Below are 20,553 nucleotides of genomic sequence, written 5' to 3' on the forward strand. Positions count from 1 at the left end.
CAAAGCATCTTCACGGGTAGATATTTTGTCCAAAACACCTCCGTGAGCAGTTACTTGTCCTTATAAGAGAATGTATATATTTTTCTTTGTCAATCTAAGTTTATTCGCACGCATCTTGTTGACCAAGTAGGCTTTCAGACTTTTGCAGTATTCACGAGCTATTATTTAATCACTGCGTCACGATAACCAACAACTTAACAAATTTCAGAAACAGTGACCAAGATATTCCTGGCAGATAAAATGTATTTTTTTCTAGGCTGCAGGCTTTCCGCCCGGCCTTGGAACTTGGACTGAATGAATCCTGTGAAATTATCACTAACCAACAGAACTAAAGAACATGCACATAAATTTTATCCGGGGGATCAAAAGCAACATTCAGTGAGAAAGAACTTTGCAACTAAAATGGAGGCGCCATATCCATTGAACAATCACCATGCAACACCTAAGATATTTAATTTATTCCAGTGAAAGTCAATTTCCATGCAGCTGTGATTTTTTATTTTATTTGGATGTGTATGTCATCAAAATAAAACAATAAATACAACTGCAAGAAGACTCACATTCATTGGAATAAATAAATAACAGCTGAAATCCTCCACAAAAATAAAGATATTCAAATCTAGGAGTATTATTCTGGCACCCACGGGAAGTTTATATAGATCCGCCATGAATGGCCTAGATGATGAAATTGGCAGTAAAACCGCTAAATTTCTCGCTAGAAAAATTAAGCGCTCCGACATGTTGCCTCCCGGCTCAGACAGAGGGAAACCTCGAAGCGACTTCGAGCCAGAGTGGCGATTTTGACAAGATCGTCAGCGAGAAAGTTGAGATGCGAATGTTTTCAGGTATCCTTAATTATGATGAAGCAGACGAAGACGAATACAGACGTCTAAAATCGAGATGACAGAAAATGCAAAGTGGCTAAGCAGGTATGGCTAGAGGACATGTGTAACTAAGACAAGATAGTGCCGCCGAAAGGAAGATAAAAGAGTCTTTTGGAGGAAAGAGAAGCAATTGCATGAATATCACGAGCTCAGATGGAAAACCAGTACTAAGCAAGAAGGGAAAGGTGAAAGGAAGATACAGAGTGGCTATACAAGGGAAATGACGGCAATATTACAGCAAGAGCAGAGGAAGTAGATGAAGGTGTGGTGATAAGATACTAAGAGAAGAATATGACAGAGGACTGAAAGACCTAAGCTGAAGCAAGGTTCCTGGAGTAGATGACCTTCTCGCTGATATCCTTGGGAGGGTGAACCATGACGAAGTCGTTCCACCTGGTATGCAAGATATATTAGACAGGGGAATACTTGCAGATTTCAAGAATAATGTAATAACTAGAATCCCAAAGAGAGCAGGTGTTGACAGGTATTAATATTACCTAAGTTTCATTTTAATAAGTCCTTGTTGCAAAATACTGGAACGAATTATTTAAAAAAAAGAATGGAAAAATCAGCAGAAACCGACCTCGCGGAAGATCAGTTTGGGTTCTCGTAGGTTAAAGAAAGGGGAACTTACATTTGTAGCTTTTGTAGACTTAGAGAGAGCGTCTGACAATGTTGACTGGAATATTCTCTTCGAAATTCTGAACATAGCAGGGATCGAAAACAGGGAGCGAACGGCTGTATACTGGAACGAGGAGATGAGGCACTGGCGGAAGTAAAGCTGTGAGGACGGGGCTTGGGTCGTGCTTGGGTAGCTCAGATGGTAGAGCACTTGCCCTCTAAAGACAATGGTCCTGAATTCGAGTCTCGGTCTGGCACATAATCTGCCAGGAAGTTTCGGTTATATAGTATTTGTACAAAAACCAAGGGGCAGTTATAAGGATCGAGAGACACGAAAGGCAAGCAGTGGTGGAGAAGGGAGTGAGGCGGGGCTCCAGTGTCCCCGAGGCTGTGCAACCTGTACATTGAGCAAACAGTAAACGAGGCCATGAAAAAATTTGAAGAAGGAAGTAAAGTTCAGGGACAAGAAATAAAATCTTTGAAGTTTGCCGATGACAGGGTAATTCTGTCAGAGACAGCAAAGCACATGGAAGAGCAGTTGAACGGAGTGGACAGTGACTTGGTAGAAGAATGTAAGATGAATATTAACAAAAGCAAAGCAAGGTTAATGGAATGTGGTCGAATTAAATCATGCGATGCTGAGGGAATAAGATTAGGAAATGAGACACGAAAGTGCCAGACGAATTTTGCTATTTGGGCAGTAACGTAAATGATGACGGCCGAAGTAGAGAGGATATAACATGTAGACTAGTAATGGCAAGAAAAGCGTTTCTGAAGAAGAGAAATTTGCTATCATCGAGTATAGATTTAAGTATCAGGAAATCATTTCTGAAAGTGCTTCTCTGAAGTGTAGTCTTGTATGGATTGGAACGTAGACAATAAGCAGTTCAGACAAGAATAGATGGTTCAAATGGCTCTAAGCACTATGGGACTTAACATCTGCGGTCATCAGTCGCCTAAACTTAGAACTACTTAAACCTAACTAAGGACATCACACACATTCATGCCCGAGGCAGGATTCGAACCTGTGGCCGTAGCAGCATCGCGGTTCCGGACTCAAGCGCCTAGAGCTGCTCGGCCAGAGGGCCGGCGACAAGAAGAGACAGAAGCTTTCGAAATGTGGTGCTGTGCAACCTGTACATTGAGCAAACAGTAAAGGAGGAAATGAAAAAAATTGAAGAAGGAAGTAAAGTTCAGGGAGAAGAAACAAAATCTTTGAAGTTCGCCGATGACAGCGTAATTCTGTCAGAGACAGCAAAGCACTTGGCAGGGCGGTTGAACGGAGTGGACTGTGACTTGGAAGAAGAATGTAAGATGAACATTAACAAAAGCAAAACAATGTTAATGGAATGTGGTCAAATTAAACCATGCGTTTCTGAAGAAGAGAAATTTGTTATCATCGAGTATAGATTTAGGTGTCAGGAAGTCATTTCTGAAGGTGTTTCTCTGAAGTGTAGTCTTGTATGGATTGGAACGTGGACAATAAGCGGTTCAGACAAGAAGAGATGGTTCAAATGGCTCTAAGCACCATGGGACTTAACATCTGACGTCATCAGTCGCCTAAACTTAGAGCTACTTAAACCTAACTAACTAAGGACATCACACACATTCATGCCCGAGGCAGGATTCGAACCTGTGGCCGTAGCAGCATCGCGGTTCCGGACTCAAGCGCCTAGAGCTGCTCGGCCAGAGCGGCCGGCGACAAGAAGAGAACAGAAGCTTTCGAAATGTGGTGCTACAGATGAATGCTGAAAATCAGATGCATAGATCCCGTAACTAATTGAGGAAGTACTGAAGAGAACTGGCAAAAAAGAAATTTGCGGCATAACTTGACTAAAATAAAGGATTGGTGGACAGGACTCGTTCTTAGACATCATGGAATCGCCAATTTAATATTGGAGGAAAGCACGGGGACTAAAAATTCTAAAGGTAAACCAAGAGATGGATGCAGTAAATAGATTGAGAGGGATGCAGGTTACAGTAGTTATTCGGAGGTGAAAAGGCTTCCACAGCATAGATTACTGTGGAGAGGTGCATCAAACCAGTCCTCCGACTGAAGACAGCAACAACAACAACCACTACTTACTACTACAACAACAAAGATATATGATAAATATTTGTGTTATTATTACTTCTTATATTATGTATTAAAACTGTAAATATGTCATAATTGTAACAATATCTTTTGCATGAGAAAGAGATAACCTTTGAATCTGAAGAGACAGAAAGGCGGACGGCGACAAATGACGGAAAACAGGTTGCGCCTTGGGAGGACTTTCCTTGATGTCTCTGTACTGTACTGACGAAGGAGAACAAAGAGCCATCACGCCCGCAGTTCCGGTATCAGCCCGGAAACGTGTCAAGTTCCAGCTGCGGCTCCTCAAGTGGTTTTCATAGTCAACAATGGTCGGAACGCACGGTGTTACCAGCCGCACAATGTGGAGCTGTTCCCACAGTTCCACTTCAGGTTGCTTTAATCGGAGAGTGAAAGCCGAATAATGTACTACACGCTTATGGAGCTCCTCCCGTAATTTAGGGGTAGCGTGCTTCTTTAGTTCTGAGGTTATAGCCTCTATATTTCAGCGGAAGTCTGCAGCGAGCATTGTGCTGTCTGGTTTTGGAAGCTACTTGTTAGTATTATTTTTTATATTAAACACTGGAGTAAGACCAACGACTGTGTGCACCAATATAGTGAGTTACACTGTTGAAAGGCAGATAGCTTCTGGACCTTACCGGTATCCTATCTGCAGGGAACAAGAAGACATAGAAACGTAAGGAAGCTGATAATAGATGTATTACGGACAGTCATGACTTTATTCATTTCTTATTTCGTTTAATGTTACTTCCCTTGAGGCAGTTTCATTCGTCCTCGCTCCGACGAATCAAGATAAGTTGAAGCTGTCATCAGTCTAAAGGTTGGTTTGAAAACACTAGAGCCTTACTAAACGTGATCCTACTGCCACACGCCAACCTTCGGACTGGCGCACCCCGTCAAAAATAGTGGATCCACAGTTTAACATAGACTCGGAACCACGATGGACGCACGAAATTTGCCGTCACAAAACATGCTCCGCAAAGTCAAAGCATTCCCCCTCCCTAACATCGCACTGCTGTTCTGAAGACTGGCTCGGCAATCGTAGCACCCTTCAGCAGAGCACACTTAGTGTTATCTCATCCTGACACTGTAGTCGTTATCGCTAAAGCACGCCCGTGTCTTTCTGCTCGACTCGGAAGTAGCTGGCTCAAACTGAAGAAGATATTTCAGCTGGAAAGAGGATAAGGGACGGCGACATGAAATTACTGATCTCAGGTCAGTGAGAACAGCTGAAAGATTATTGCAAGAACGTAGTCTTGCAGCCACAGAACGGGTGCCGGAGCGATCTAAATACACTGGTGCGCGAAACTTAAGGACGAAAGTAATTTTCTCTTGATGTGTCATTGCCAAGTAACAGAACCAGATAAAAGGACCGAATCCAAAAAGAGTTGCTGCAGCATCGCACAGAAGATAACCGAAAGAAATATGCTGCAAGACGAACAAAAATGACAGTTCTTATGAAGGTTTTTTTCTTCAGTTTATGTCACAGTTACGTTCAAAATCGTTTATTTGTGGTGATTAGTTTGAGACTACATTGTCCATTCTCAAACCATAGTCATCGACGTATATGTTCACGTACATTTCCACTAGTGCACACATATGCAACAACCATAAATGGTACTTTTGCATAAGTACAGAATAGTAATGCTAATTTAGGATACATTAACTCCACTAAGATAAGTAGTGTTAGCCCCATCCAAAAGAACGTGGTGTAATAAAGTTACTGGATTCAGTTTACAAATTATAAAAGAAATAGTTATGGCTATTTTATGTGTGCACTAATGGCAATGTACGTTAACATTTATCAATAATGCTATGGCTTGTAACTGGATAACGTAGTCCGAAACTAGTAACCACAAATAAAAATTTTTTTTTGGAACCAGCTAAACTACTGGCCATTAAAATTGCTACACCGAGAAGAAATGCAGATGATACACGGGTATTCATTGGACAAATATATTATGCTAGACCTGACATGTGATTACATTTTCCCGCAATTTGGGTGCGTAGAGCCTGAGAAATCAGTACCCAGAACAACCTCCTCTGGCCGTAATAACGGCCTTGATACGCTTGGGCATTGAGTCAAACAGAGCTTGGATGGCGTGTACAGGTACAGCTGCCAATGCAGCTTCAACACGATACCACAGTTCGTCAAGAGTAGTGACTGGCGTTTTGTGACGAGCCAGTTGCTCTGCCGCCATTGACCAGACGTTTTCAGTTGGTGATAGATCTGGAGAATGAGCTGGCCAGGCAGCAGTCGAACTTGTTCTGTATCCAGAAAGGCCCGTACAGAACCTGCAACATGCGGTAGTGCATTATCATGCTGAAATGTAGGGTTCGCAGGGATCGAGTGAAGGGTAGAGCCACAGGTCGTAACACATCTGAAATGTAACGTCCACTCTGTGTATTAATGTGCTCGGAACGAAATTCTTCTGTTTCGTATGGTGTAAATTGCGTTGATTTCTATATCTACATGAGTAATCTGGCAATTCACACTTAAGTGCCTGGCAGAGGGTTCACCGAACACTTTCGCTCTATTTCTCCGCCGTTCCACTCTCGTAAATCGCGTGGGAAAAACGGCCACTTAAATTTTTCCTTGTGAGCACTGATTTTTCTTATTTTATTGCAATGATCATTTTTCCTCTAAATATTTTCGCATTCGGAGGAGAAAGTTGGAAATTGAAATTCCACGAAAAGATGTTGCCGCAACGAAAAGTGCATTTGTTTCAATTATTGCCGCCCCAGCTGGCGTATTATGTCGGTGATACTCCCTCCCCTATTTCGCGATAATACAAAACGAGCTTCCCTTCTTTGAACTTTTTTGATGTCCTCCATCAATCCTATTTGGTAAGTATCCCATATCGCACAGCAGTACCCTAGCATAGGACGGACAAGTGTAACGCAGACGGTCTCTTAAGTAGATCTGTTGCAAGTTCTAAGTGCTCTACCAAAACGCAGTCTTTGGTTCGTCTTCGCCGCCAAATTATCTACGTGATCGTTCAAATTTAAATTGTTCGTAGTGGTTTTTCCTAGGTATTTCCTTGTAGTGGCAGCCTTTAGATTTCTGTGATTTATCATATGACCAAAATGTAACTGGTTGCTTTTGGATGACCTCACACTTTTCATTATTTAGGGTTAACCGCCATTTAGGTAAAAATGTGTACATTGAATGGCCTAGTGAACTGATTTCCGTTCAGCCAACCCGTCCAAAAACAGAAACTTGCTTCACTTTTCTACATCCGTCGCAAACTACATGACATTTTACGCAGTGAAAACAAAAGATTAACTATATCGCTTAAAATATCGCTTTATACTGCCTGACACTTGTGAGTCCTCCTATCCATGAGAAGCCACGTATATTATTATGAAGGAAGTGGTCCCTGCACAGATATGGTTTTGCAGAGAAACGTTAGCTGAAAGACTTGCGCGTACTTCACCGAGGTGAAAGGTCGAATTGCCCTCGTATTACAAGACGTTAAGATCCGTTGCTGTTGTAGTCGTCGACTGTCTGGCGAAAGTAACGATCAGTTACTGGTGAGTGTAACTAACGATCAAGAGCTCTGGATGAAAGCAGCGAACTAGATGTAAACCGAGATGCACGGCTATTGTTTCATACTTTCGCCGACGATGGTGAAATTTTCCTCCCAGGATGTGAGATCTCAATTACAGTCGCTGTGAAGGGACAGAAATCGAAATCATTATTCGTAATAACATATTATTGTTGCTCTATTTTGTGGGTTCCTTTCTATTACATACCTACCCGCGCAAGTGTATCTATTTTCAACGATGCAGATAAAATACCGTATGTACGAGTAAACACTTACGCATTTCTTTCCTATTGCTCAATCCGGCACAATTCATTTGTGTATTTCAAGTATTTTTCAAAATAAAGAATTTTTTAACTAGAATCACACGAAGAAATTACTTGCCTTTTCTCTAACTTTATTTATCTACACTATTTTTGCACCAATCAGGTACGCTGCACGTGAAACAAAATACCGTGTGTGTGTGAGCATGAAGGGCTAATAGAATACATGAAGAGATACGGAAAGTGGCTATAATTTTGGCTACTGATAGTAAGCACAAATACTTCAAGAATTACTGAGGGTTACAGGGATGTGATCTTGGTTAACACAGCTTACGTGAGTACGGAAACTAACAATTTTAGGGCCAGAGCAGCAAAGAGTCAAGTGAAGAGTAGTAACACGTCACTTCCATTAAAAAGCATGAGAAAATTTTAACATCTCGTCGACAGTGAAGACATTAGGGGCACATATGGGATAGGAAATGGGCCTTACTGAAAGAAACGTCACGGTGTTTAAAACAGTTGAATTTAAAAGGATTGATGAAGGGTTTAAATTCTATTGTTACCGACAACGAGGTCAGAATTTGAATCACTGTACTTTATAGCACCTACTCTCTCTCTCTCTCTCTCTCTCTCTCTCTCTCTCTCACACACACACACACACACACACACACACACACACACACACACACACACACACACACACTCTCCCTCCCTTACAAGTATCTTCCGGAAGTAAAGTATCTATTCTCGTGATATACACGAAGTTTAAAACTGAAGCAAATGTGAAACAAGCTAAAAAAAATGTTATGGCATGAAAATGAATACCTAGTACAACCTACTTTTTTCGTTTGTCTAGCGATGATGTCATTAATAATGCTCAATTTTTCATAGCATTTCCCATTCTCAGTAATTACATGCCTATGAACGAAGTAAACTCCAGGTAAGTTGGAAAAGTGGGGTTTATTCTCTGCAATTAGACTCCTATTTGCGTTTCACTTGAGAGGAGCAGGTTAATAACGTATGTGAAATGGAATCATCTTGATGGAATTTGAACGAAGTAAGAAATGTTTCAGATTTCATTTTTACTTTAAACTTCTTTAATTTCTTGCATTCGATTGTTTTACCATTGGCTGTAGACTATAAACGAAATGTGGAATAAAACACAGCTTTCAGGTCAGAATAGTATTTTATTTCCTGTGGGTAATGTATTTGAAATTTTGTTGTTTCATATGTAAGTGCTAGGAAATACATTTTCTGAAGACGAAATCAAATTCAATATTGAATGAACGTGATATTTGACTGCAAATTATGTCTGAAATACCTTTATGATGAATTACTTAAGAGTTTGAGACACATGACTTCTTTGCCACAGTTACGAACTACGCTATTGAACTATTACAACCCTTTTACTACCGCGTGTTTGCTTCTAAACAGTGAGCATATAGCTGTGGAAGTGATGTACACATTTAAGTGGCCACTATGGTTAACCTCATGACTTTCTAATAATACCTCGATAACCGTTAGGAATAGTACATGTTTTTAAATGACCTCTTCCCTGGAGAGTGATCCTCACTGGAAACCTGTGAGTACGTTTCCCTTTGAAACACACTGGATGAGCGATGTTAAGACACACAAAAATGGGAAATCATTAATTGTATTTACACCACTGGCCATTAAAATTGCTACACGAGGACTTGCTACAGACGCAAAATTTAACCGACAGGAAGAAGATGCTGTGATATGCAAATGATTAGCTTTTCGGAGCATTCACACAAGGTTGGCGCCGGTGGCGACACCTACAACGTGCTGACATGAGGAAAGTTTCCAACCGATTTCTCATACACAAACAGCAGTTGACCGGCCTTGCCTGGTGAAACGTTGTTGTGTAGCCTCGTGTAAGGAGGAGAAATGTGTTCCATCACGTTTCTGACTTTGATAAAGATCGGATTGTAGCCTATCGCGATTGCGGTTTATGGTATCGCGACATTGCTGCTAGCATTGGTCGAGATCCAATGACTGTTAGCAGAATATGGAATCGGTGGGTACAGGAGGGTAATACGGAACGCCGTGCTGGATCCCAACAGCATCGTATCACTAGTGGTCGAGATGACAGGCATCTTATCCGCATGGCTGTAACGGATCGTGCAGCCACGTCTCGATCACTGAGTCAACAGATGTGAACGTTTGAAGACAACAACCATCTGCACGAACAGCTCGGACACCATGGCTGCGGTTACCCTTGACGCTGCATCACAGACAGGAGCGCCTGCGATGCTGTACTCAACGACGAACCTGTGTGCACGAATGGCAAAACGTAACTTTTTCGGATGAATCCAGGTTCTGTTTACAGCATCATGATGGTCGCATCCGTGTTTGGCGACATCGCGGTGAACGCACTTTGGAAGCGTGTATTCGTCATCGCCATACTGGCGTATCACCCGGCGTGACGGTATGGGATGCCATTGATTACACGTCTCGGTCACCTCTTATTCGCATTGACGGCACTTTGAACAGTGGACGTTACATTTCAGATGTGTTACGACCCGTGGCTCTACCCTTCATTCGATCCCTGAGAAACCCTACATTTCAGCAAGATAATGCAGGACCGCATGTTGCAGGTCCTGTACGGGCCTTTCTGGATACATAAAATGTTCGATTGCTGCCCTGGCCATCACATTCTCCAGATCTCTCACCAACTGAAAACGTCTGGTCAATGGTGGCCGAGCAACTGGCTCGTAACAATACGCCAGTCACTAGTCTTGATGAATTGCGGTATCGTTTTGAAGCTGCATGGGCAGTTGTACCTGTACACGCCATCCAAGCTCTGTTTGACTCAATACCCAGGCGTATCAAGGCCGTTATTACGGCCAGAGGTGGTTATTCTGGGTACTGATTTCTCAGGATCTATGCACCTAAATTGCGTGAAAATGTAATCAAATGTCAGTTCTGATATAATGTATTTGTCCAATGAATATCCGTTTATCATCTGCATTTCCTCTTGGTGTAGCAATTTTAATGGGCAGTAGTGTATGATTCCAGGGTGCGTTTCATAGCATTATTCTGTTGTCTGGTACATTTACTTACAGTTCAAGTATAGTTTTGTGACGAGGGGCGTCGAATAAGTAATGGAACACATTTTTTTCTGAAAGCACGCTAGTTTTATTCAGTATTCCAATACACCACATTATACCCCACTCGTTTGGCTACAAAATCCTATTTTTCAACATAATCTCCGTTCAATCCACCGGCCGTACACCGCCTTACTGTGAGGGCCTGTATGCATACGTGGTAAGACTCCACTGGTCGACGTCGGAATCAACGTGTCACTGTATCAATAACCTCCCCATCATCCATGTACTGCTTCCCGCGGAGCGCATCCTTCATTGGGCCAAACAGATTGAAGGTGCGAGTTCCGGGCTGTATGGTCAATGAGGAAGATCAGTCCAATGAAGCTTTGTGAGGTCCTGTGGGATGCGCAAACTTGGGTGAGGCCTTGCGTTGTCTTGGAGAAGGAGAAGTTGGTTGTATTTTCGTGGCGACGAACACGTTGAAGTCATTTCTTCAGTTTCCTTGGGGTAGCACTGTGGTATCGATAGCTACGATGCCACAACGTAGGTTGGCTCTCGTAGGTTGGCTCTACGAGAGCGGACGTACAACGCCGTCCACAGCGCCCTCTAGCCGACACTGTGGAGCTAGACGAGCGCCGCTCCACATGCAGGCCATTTGTTCACGAGTAGACGACCAAGCAACATTGTTTCATCTTCATAGTGGGCGAGCCACTACAGATTTTGCCTTTGTAACTTCCAGTAGCTGATAGCTTTGATACCTCCACGGCTTCGCACCTACGTGCTCATCTCAAAGTTAAGTAACCAATTAAGTACTCATATTTTTGCCTATACAAAAAATCGTTCACGTGTGTCATTTCAGTCATCTGTGTTCGTGTACCAGTACTAAACTTCTTTTATTTTACTACGCCTGTGAACGGCTCCATGTTTTTTTACCTAGTGTGCCTACTGTTTTTTTTTTGTCCATAATTTTGTTTTGTGTTTCTATGTCTTCCTATAATTCCGCTTGTACTATCTGTGGCCGAAGAGCGGCGTAGTATTGCCTCTGCCGGCCTACCTTGTATAAGATGTTAAAATAACAATAAAGAAAAAAGTCTGTAGTAAAGTTGTAAAAGTACTTCACCTTTTCCTGCTCCTACACGCGTCCTTCACTCTCGGCCTATTTTGCAGAAGCAGTTCACAGGAGCAGATCCGCGCGCCGCCTATCCAGGCGGGATACAAAAAGCACAATGCACTTCAGAGTTCACAGCTGCAGCATGAGGGAGGATGTCAAGCTGAATAACCCCCTTGGAACGCATTATAGACGCCACGTACAGCGCCTCCACCTACTGGAACTTCATGAAACTATAGGGAATGGTGCGTGAATATTCAGCGATGTCCCACAACAAATTCCGCATTTTTTCAACCGAAACTGGCCGAGAAAAAAATCGTGTTGCATTACTTATCGAACGAATGTCCCTTGTAAGGGCTCGGATTCTTATTTTAAAGTCGACAGCCCCGTCTCTCTCTCTCTCTCTCTATCTCTCTCTCTCTCTCTCTCTCTCTCTCTCTCTCTCTCTCTCTCTTTCTTAATTACATACAAACATGCTCACATACACAAGCTCTTCAAGACATAAAAGTTTAACTCTTGAATTTATAAACAGCTGCTGTGTCGTCAGTATCGCTATAATATAAAATACATAAACTTTTTTCCCTAACAAACTATTTTAACAGTGTCAATTTATTAAACGTGATGTATCTAATCATAAGCGTCCTGCTACTGCTGAATAGTAAATACACCGGACAAAGAATTATTCAACTGTAGGACCAGTCGCGGTATTACCGCGTAATACCGCCTCTAGCATTGACAATTGCCAGCATCTGGCGAGGAAGAGTGCCCACACGTGTCTTCAAATATACCACATCCAACTGAAGCCACTCAATAACAACATTCCGAGAGCTAAGAAACTAAGGCGTTACTAATTGCTAAGTTTCCCCTTACCATTGTTTTTTCGCCGCGTTATATGGCAGCGAGTGCTACGATATGCTGTGTCATCACAACCACACTAACCACAGATGACAGTTGTTATTCAACGGTAATCACTGGAAAGTCTCATGTATATTATTTTTTAAACTAGATGCGTACGCAGCGTTACCCTCTCTCTGTCGTCCTCCTCCTCACTGTCCTTCATTCTCATAAGGATTCTAATTTTGATCCTGATCCTTATTTTCATGATTTTTTGTTTGCTTAATTTTTACACTGCTTTAGAGCTACATTTCAAATGCTTGCAGTTCTTTGTCCTCTCTAATAACCATGGTCCACGTTTTACGTCTATACAATGCTATGTTGCAGACGTACACTTTCATCAACTAGTTCCTCATCTCGGTATGATATCGGCAATGATCTATTATCGAAGATACCCTTCTTTGCTGACACCAATCTACTTAAAGGTATTCCTAGGTTCAGGCATTCCAGGTTCTTCGCAGATAGGAAAACTTTCTTACTGTCCTACTGTGTCATTTCTAGTTTTAATGTCAGTCAACACCATTCGCCCGCCGGGCTAGCCGCACTGTCTAACGCGCTGCTTCCCGAGCGGGAAAGCGTGCCGGTCCGCGGCACGAATCCGCCTGGGGATTAGTGTCGAGGTCTGGTCTGTCGGCCAGCCTGTGGATGGTTTTTAGGCGCTTTTCCATCTCCCTCGGGCAAATGCGGGCTGGTTCCCTTTATTCCGCCTCGGTTACACTATGTCGGCGATTGCTGCGCAAACACTGTCTCCACGTACGCGTAGACCACAATTACTCTACCACGCAAACATTTGGGACTACATTCGTCTGGTATGAAACGTTCCCGGGAGGGGGGGGGGGGGGGGGGGAGAGGAGGAGTGGGAGGGGGGTTCCACTGTGGGCCGAATCGCACAATACCTCTGGGTTCGGTGTGGGGCGGCGGTGAGGTGGGTGGACTGTTGTGGCTTGTTGTGGGGTTGTGAACCACTGGGGGCTTCGGTGGGATGAAGCTTCTCCGTCGTTTCTAGGTTCCCGGTTCAGTACACAATACGTGTAACTTTGTTGACCCTTATTCACTCTCTAGTACTCTTCATTACCTTCATAGTCGCTTTATTTCTCTTTGGACCATATTATCTGAAAAACTCTGCTGGAGCCTGGGTATCTGTTCCTCTCGTGCTTTTACTTCTTCCCTAACGTTTACTTTCACTTTCTTAACTGTTCCTTCAGCGTACGAATTAAAAAACAGTGGTGAAAAGTTACACGTTTTCCTTTCATATTTCTTGTGTGTGTGAAATCCTGAGGGACCAAATTGGTGAGGTCATCGGTCCCTAGACTTACACACTACTTAAACTAACTTATGCTAAGAACAACACACACACTCACCCATGTCCGAGGAAGGACTCGAACCTCCGGTGGGAGGGGCCTCACAATCCGTGACATGGCGTCTTAAACAGCACTGCTCATATTTCTTAATAGGAACGTCTCTTTCTTGATCATCTACTTACATGTCTTCCAATTGGTTTTACAGATATTGCAGATACTCTAGTTTTATTTTAATCATAATCGACCTAAGATTTCGAATCTGAACTGGCTGCTTTCGGAAATACGTATTACCTTCATCTCCATAGTCGTCAAGGATTAGCCTTGTTGAAACAATTTTGTCTTCAAGGTTCTCATAATTGATCTTTCACTCTTTTCTGTATAGTCTTCCTCTATTACGTCACTCTGTGGTTTCGTAAATACGTATTATTTGCGGATTACTACTATCGCACATTCTCTCCATACGATTCAATCATTCCATTTTGTGTGTTTCTTCCAGTATACTCTACAGGCATACACGTAATCTGAGTCTCATATCTTCATTCAGAATGCGATCGACACAAGGTTATCCCAAAATCGACTGCAGAACCCTCATTTCTGCTACCTGAATACTTTTTTTCTCCTGCCAGGGTCCAACACCTCTTCTTTATGTAGTATTGTGTGGACTGTCACGATTCTATAAAATTTTTTTATCGATTCAACGGGCTTTTGTACCTAAAAGGCAAAATAGCGAAAGAGCTAAGAATATTAGAAGTCATAGCAACAAATAACGGCAATGATTTAAATATGGTCAACGAAATGTACCAGAAAAAGCTGAAAGCGGAACAGTTAGTAAAAAATGATGAAATCACGCTGTCTAGAATAGTAAAAAAGTGGCACACACGTTCTGCAAGAAAACGTTAGGGAAAATCAACGGATGAGACCATTTTAGAAGAGTCTTACTGTTTTTACACTGCAATAATGGCAATAGCGTATGTAAATTATTTCATTATTTGACAGTATAGTAAATAATTTTAAGAGTTCACAGATTTGCGTGGAATAGTGTTTTCAATCAAATATAAAGACTTTTTTTATTGCAGTGGTGAGGGACAGTGACTTGCCACTGTACGGTTTGTGTAGTGGCAAAGTGTGCTGAGACCGCTTTTAGCAATGGCATGTAAAAAAAAAAATAAAAGAAAATTTAAAAAGATTTAATAACACCTCGAGGCATCTATATAACAATAACAAATAATCGATTATATTAGTAATAGTTGTAAGTATTTCCAAAGTTCATTGTGTAATACGAACGGCGGTCAGTAAGTAATGCAACACTTTCTTTTCTCGGCCAATTGGGGTTGAAAAAAATGCAGAATTTGTTGTGGAAAATCGTGTAATATTTTCGCTTCAGTCTGATGATATTTCGATAGGTGACGGGGTTATACGTGGCGCCTGTAACTGAGATGGTAGGTGCTTTTCAAGCACAGAGCTTCATTGAGTTTATTTTGGCGGAAAACCAGAGCGTCGCAGATATTCTTAGACGCTTACAGAATATCTACGGAGACCAGGCGGTGAACAAAAGCACGGCGAGTCGTTGGGCGAGGCGTCTTTCATCATCACAACAAGGTCGCGCAAACCTGTCTGATCTCCCGGGTGCCGGCCGGCCACACACAGATGTGGCTCTTGCAACGTTAGAACGTGCAGACACTCTCAAATCAAATGTGATACCTTATGGGACTTAACTGCTAAGGTCATCAGTCCCTAAGCTTACACACTGCTTAACCTAAGTTATCCTAAGGACAAACACACACATCCATGCCCGAGGGAGGACTCGAACCTCCGCCGGGACCAGCAGCACTGTCCATGACTGCAGCGCTTTAGAGCGCTCGGCTAATCCTGCGCGGTGCAGACACTCTCATTCGAGCCGATCAAAGGAACAAAATCAAACAATTTGCTGCTCTATTGGACGTCTGTGTTGGTAGTGCTGACGCGCTCGTCTACCAAGCGGCGTACTTAAAACTGTGTGGATGCTGGTTCCTGGCCGCCTAAGAAAAGATCATAAAGAGCGATTAAAGACCATTTGTTTGGCCTATTGAGGGACGCACTCCGGAGGAGGCAGTACGTGGATGGTAGGGAGGTTATTGATACAGCACGACGTTGGCTTCAGCATCGAACAGTAGAGTGGTACTATGCACACATCCATAACCTTCCAGTAAGGCGGTCGCACTGAACGGAGATTATGCTGAAAAATATACTGATCATTCTGGACATTATGACAACCTACTTAATAGCCTGTTTGTTCACCTCTGGCATCGCCAACAGCGGTGACGCGTCATGAGAGCAATGATGCCTTGGTAGGTCGTTGGAGGATGTGGCACCATGTCTGCACAAGCAAGTCGCCTAATTCCCATAAATTCAGAGGAGGGGAACGATGAGCTCTTACGTCACGTTCAGTCACATCCCAGATGTCTTCGAATGGGTTCAGATCTGGCAAGTTGGGTGAGCCAGCACACCAGCTGGAACTCGCCACTGTGTTCTTCGAACCACTCCATCACACTTCTGGCCTTGTGACACGGCCCATTATGTTGTTGAAAAATGCCACTGCCATCGGGAAACATGATGGTCATGAAGAAGAGTATGTGGTCTACAAGGAGTTTACTGTACTCCTTGGCGGTCATGGTATCTTGCACGAGCTCCGCTACACCCATGGATGCCCACAATGTTCCCCAGGGCATAATGGAGTCGCTGACAGCTTGCCTCCGTCCCGCAGTACAGGTGCCAAGTAGGTGTTCTCCTAGAAGATGACGGATTCGCGCCATCCCATTGGCATGATGAAGCAGATATTGGGATTCATCAGACCATGCAACGCCTTGTTACTGCGCCAACGTTCAGTGCCGATGGTCACGTAGTTGTCGATGTCGTGCTGTTAACATTGGCACATGCATGGGTCGTCGTCTGCAGCCTCCCATCGTTAGGAGTGTTCGGTACAACTGTGTGTTCAGACACACTTACACTCTGCCCAGCATTAAAGTCTGATGTTAGCTCCACCACAATTCGTCTCCTGTCCTGTTTTACCAGTCTGCCCAGCCTACGACGTCCGACATCTGTAATGAGGAGTGGTCGCCCAACCCCACGACGTCTGGACGTGGTTTCACCTCAGTTTCACTACGTGTTGAAGAGACTCACCACAACACTCCTCGAACACCCGACGAGTCGTGCAGTTTCCGAAATGCTCGTGCCGAGCCTCCAGGCAATCACAATCTGTGCTCGGTCAGACTCAGAAAGATAACGCTCCTTCCTCATTCTACACGCAGAGAGCACGCTCACTAATACTACATGAACCGTGCGTTTCTGACTGGTAGTCATTCCTCACCAAGTGAGATTGCTATCGCCTGGACGGGTTTATATCGACAATAGCTCCTTGACACCTACACTGCGGAACGGAGACAAGCCGGAAGCGGCTCCAGTACGCTCTTGGGAACATTCACGTGGCCGTCCATGGGTCCAGTGGAGCTCGTGCAAAGCACCATGCCGGCCAATGAGTATCGGACTCTGTTTGCAGACCTCCATGCCGATGATGTTTCTCGACGGCAGTGACATTTTTCAGCAACATAATGCGCCGTGTCACAAGGCCAGAAGTGTGATGGAATAGTTCGAGGAGCACAGTGGCGAGTTCCAATTGACGTGCTGGCCCCTCAACTCACCTGATCTGAGCCCGCTGAAACACATGTGGGATGTGATTTAACGTGGCGTCAAAGCTCATCGCCTCCCTACCCGGAATTTACGGGAATTATTTGATTTGTTTGTGTAGACATGGTGCCAACTCCCTCCAGCGATGAATCAAGGTGTCATAGCATCCATGCAACGATGCGTCGCCGCTGCTACACTACTGGCCATTAAAATTGCTACACCACGAAGATGTGCTAAAGACGCGAAATGTAACCGACAGAAAGAAGATGCTGTGATATGCAAATGATTAGCTTTTCAGAGCATTCGCACAAGGTTGGCGCCGGTGATGACATGACATGAGATGAGGAAAGTTTCCAGCCGATTTCCCATCCACAAACAGCAGTTGACCGGCGTTGCCTGGTGAAACGTTGTTGTGATGCCTCGCGTAAGGTGGAGAAATGCGTACCATCACGTTTCCGACTTTGATAAAAGTCGAGATGACAGTCATCTTATCCGCATGGCTGTAACGGATCGTGCAGCCACGTCTCTATCCCTGAGTCAACAGATGGGGACGTTTACAAGACAGCAACCATCTGCACGAACAGTTCGACAACGTTTGCAGCAGCATGGACTATCAGCTCGAAGACCACGGCTGGATCACAGACAGGAGCGCCTGCGATGGTGTACTCAACGACGAACCTCGGTGCACGAATGGCAAAACGTCACTTGTTCGGATGAATCCAGGTTCTGTTTACAGCATCATGATGGTCGTATCCGTGTTTGGCGACATCGCGATGAACGCACATTGGAAGCGTGTATTCGTCATCGCCATACTGGCGTATCGCCAGGTGTGATGGTATGGGGTGCCATTGGCTACACGTCTCGGTCACCTCTTGTTCGCATTGACGGCACTTTGAACAGTGGACGTTACACTTCAGGTGTGTTACGACCCGTGGCTCTGCCCTTCATTCGATCCCTGCAAAACCCTACATTTCATCAGGATAATGCAGGACCGCATGTTGCAGGTCCTGTACGGGTCTTTCTGGAACATAAAATGTTCGACTTGGGCTTGGCCAGCACAGTCTCCAGATCTATCACCAATTGAAGACGTCTGGTCAATGGTGGCCCAGCAATTGGCTCGTGGCAAATCGCCAGTCAATACTCTTGATAAACTGTGGTATCGTGTTGAAGCTGCATGGGCAGCTGTACGTGTACACGCCATCCAAGCTCTGTTTGACTCAATGCACAGGCGTACCAGGGCCGTTATTACGGCCAGAGGTGGTTGTTCTGGGAACTGAATTCTCAGGATGTATGTACCCAAATTGCGTGAAAATGTAATCACATCTCAGTTCTAGTATAATATATTTTCCAATGAATGCCCGTTTATCATCTGCATTTCTTCTTGGTGTAGCAATTTTAATGGCCAGTAGTGTATAAGTACTAATCGTGGCGATACCTGCAATTAGCTAGGTGGTCATAATGTTTTGACTGTACGTTTCTGTGTAAGGAAGCAAAAGAACTTCTGTCGTTAAATGAATTTTCAAGAACCAGGGAGATAGCTTCTGGTAGTGTTTTCACTTACCTGTTAGATGAGGTGTTGTGTAATGTGTGGTTGGAAGTAGGTTGTGATGTGGAAGACCCTGCATGTAAAGGGCTGCAATAAGGGGACATTGCATAATAAAGCTGACTGGCTAAGGTGGTTTTTAAGAAAGCTGTATCATTTATATGAGTGAAACTGGTCTGGGCCAAATAAAACTTCTCAGAATCATGATAAACGGAAAAACTGAGAAATGAGATGCAGCCTTTTCCTGTACGGTGAGAGGTGTCCGAGATGCGAAGAGCAAGCGAGCGCCGGTGCGGCTACTGACCTGCGGCGTTGACGGTGAGCGTGAGCGCGCTGTCGGGCGCGAGCGCGTCTCGCAGCTGGTAGTAGCGCAGGCCCGCGCTGTAGAGCGCGCCGCGCACCACGTGTCGCGAGACCAGCAGCCGCGCCGCTTCCGGGTCGGACAGTAGGCGCGCACGCTTGGCCGCCGACAGCCGCGCGAAGGCGCGCTCCGTCGGCGCGAACACCGTGTGCGTCTTGCTGCCTGCGACACACAGGCACGCCGCCTTCAGCACGGGCACTCGCACTCCACCACATACGTGTACACACTCTACTCCATCTAAATAAGGTTCCTTAACCGTTTACGTGGCCAAGACGGATATGTCTGCTCATGTCCCGAATCAAAGCATGTGACCTCGATCGCTCATAACCACACTAAATTGTGATTAGGATATAAACGGCTGATCCCAGAAACACCGTCTAACCCCGAGACTTTTCTGACAAAGACGTTTTGAAAATATGTACAGGGTGGTCCATTGATAGTGACCGAGCCAAATATCTCACGAAATAAGCATCAAACGAAAATGTATGAATGCAGAGTCTCGCGGCGATAACATTGAATGAAATGTTCTCGGGTTTCCAAAGGCGTCAATTGCTTAAAATTACATCAGCTTTCGGCCAAGCACTCCTTGGCCATTGTCAAGTGGTATGACTGCCAGTGGGCTGTTTGGTGCCCCATTATATGCGCTAGCTGCCGGCTGTGACGTCACTGGTGCCTGTGACATTGCCATATATGAGCACGTTTTGAGTCGGTATTCGATGTGCCCTCTTCAATCGCGCGATCGCTGGATTCCACGCAGCGCTGAGCTGCAAGCCACCGTCTCTATTCAGGGTGTTTGCGGCAATTTTTATTTAAATAGCTTCCTTTCTTAAACTGTCCCAGGAGCCGTTAGTGCGAGTCACGACAGAGGTATCGTCAAATTTTATGTGATGACCGTTTTCTAACGCTTGCTCAGCTAAAGCAGATTTCTCTGGATAGCGTAGGCGATAATACATCTCAGGCTCTTTTCTGCGTTGTTCCACAGTGCGCACTGTTTGTCTGATGTACTTCTGGCCACACTCACAAGGTATTTCGTAGACTCTAGGTGTTCTAAGACCTACTGCGTCTCAGTAATTGGCGGATTTTCGTTGGAGGCCTGAAGATTGATTTGATCTTATGTCTTTTCAACAGGCGGCTTATCTTGGCAGACACGGAGCCACAGAATGGCAGCAACGCAACTTTCTTTTCCTGCTCTTCGTCGGTGGTCTTA

The 20,553-nt window shown here is 44.3% G+C and overlaps 1 protein-coding gene across 1 annotated transcript in view; it reads right to left on the reverse strand.

The window, feature by feature from the left end:
• Positions 1-20,553, reverse strand: part of LOC126484282 (proteoglycan 4) — a 300,519-nt gene that overhangs the window by 66,497 nt on the left and 213,469 nt on the right. The window contains exon 6 of the mRNA XM_050107709.1: positions 19,290-19,508. Within this exon, the coding sequence (XP_049963666.1) occupies positions 19,290-19,508 (219 nt within the window). The remainder of the gene's footprint in view (positions 1-19,289; positions 19,509-20,553) is intronic.

This window comes from Schistocerca serialis, chromosome 6, assembly GCF_023864345.2.
Source record: "Schistocerca serialis cubense isolate TAMUIC-IGC-003099 chromosome 6, iqSchSeri2.2, whole genome shotgun sequence".
In the NCBI taxonomy this organism is placed as follows: domain Eukaryota; kingdom Metazoa; phylum Arthropoda; class Insecta; order Orthoptera; family Acrididae; genus Schistocerca; species Schistocerca serialis.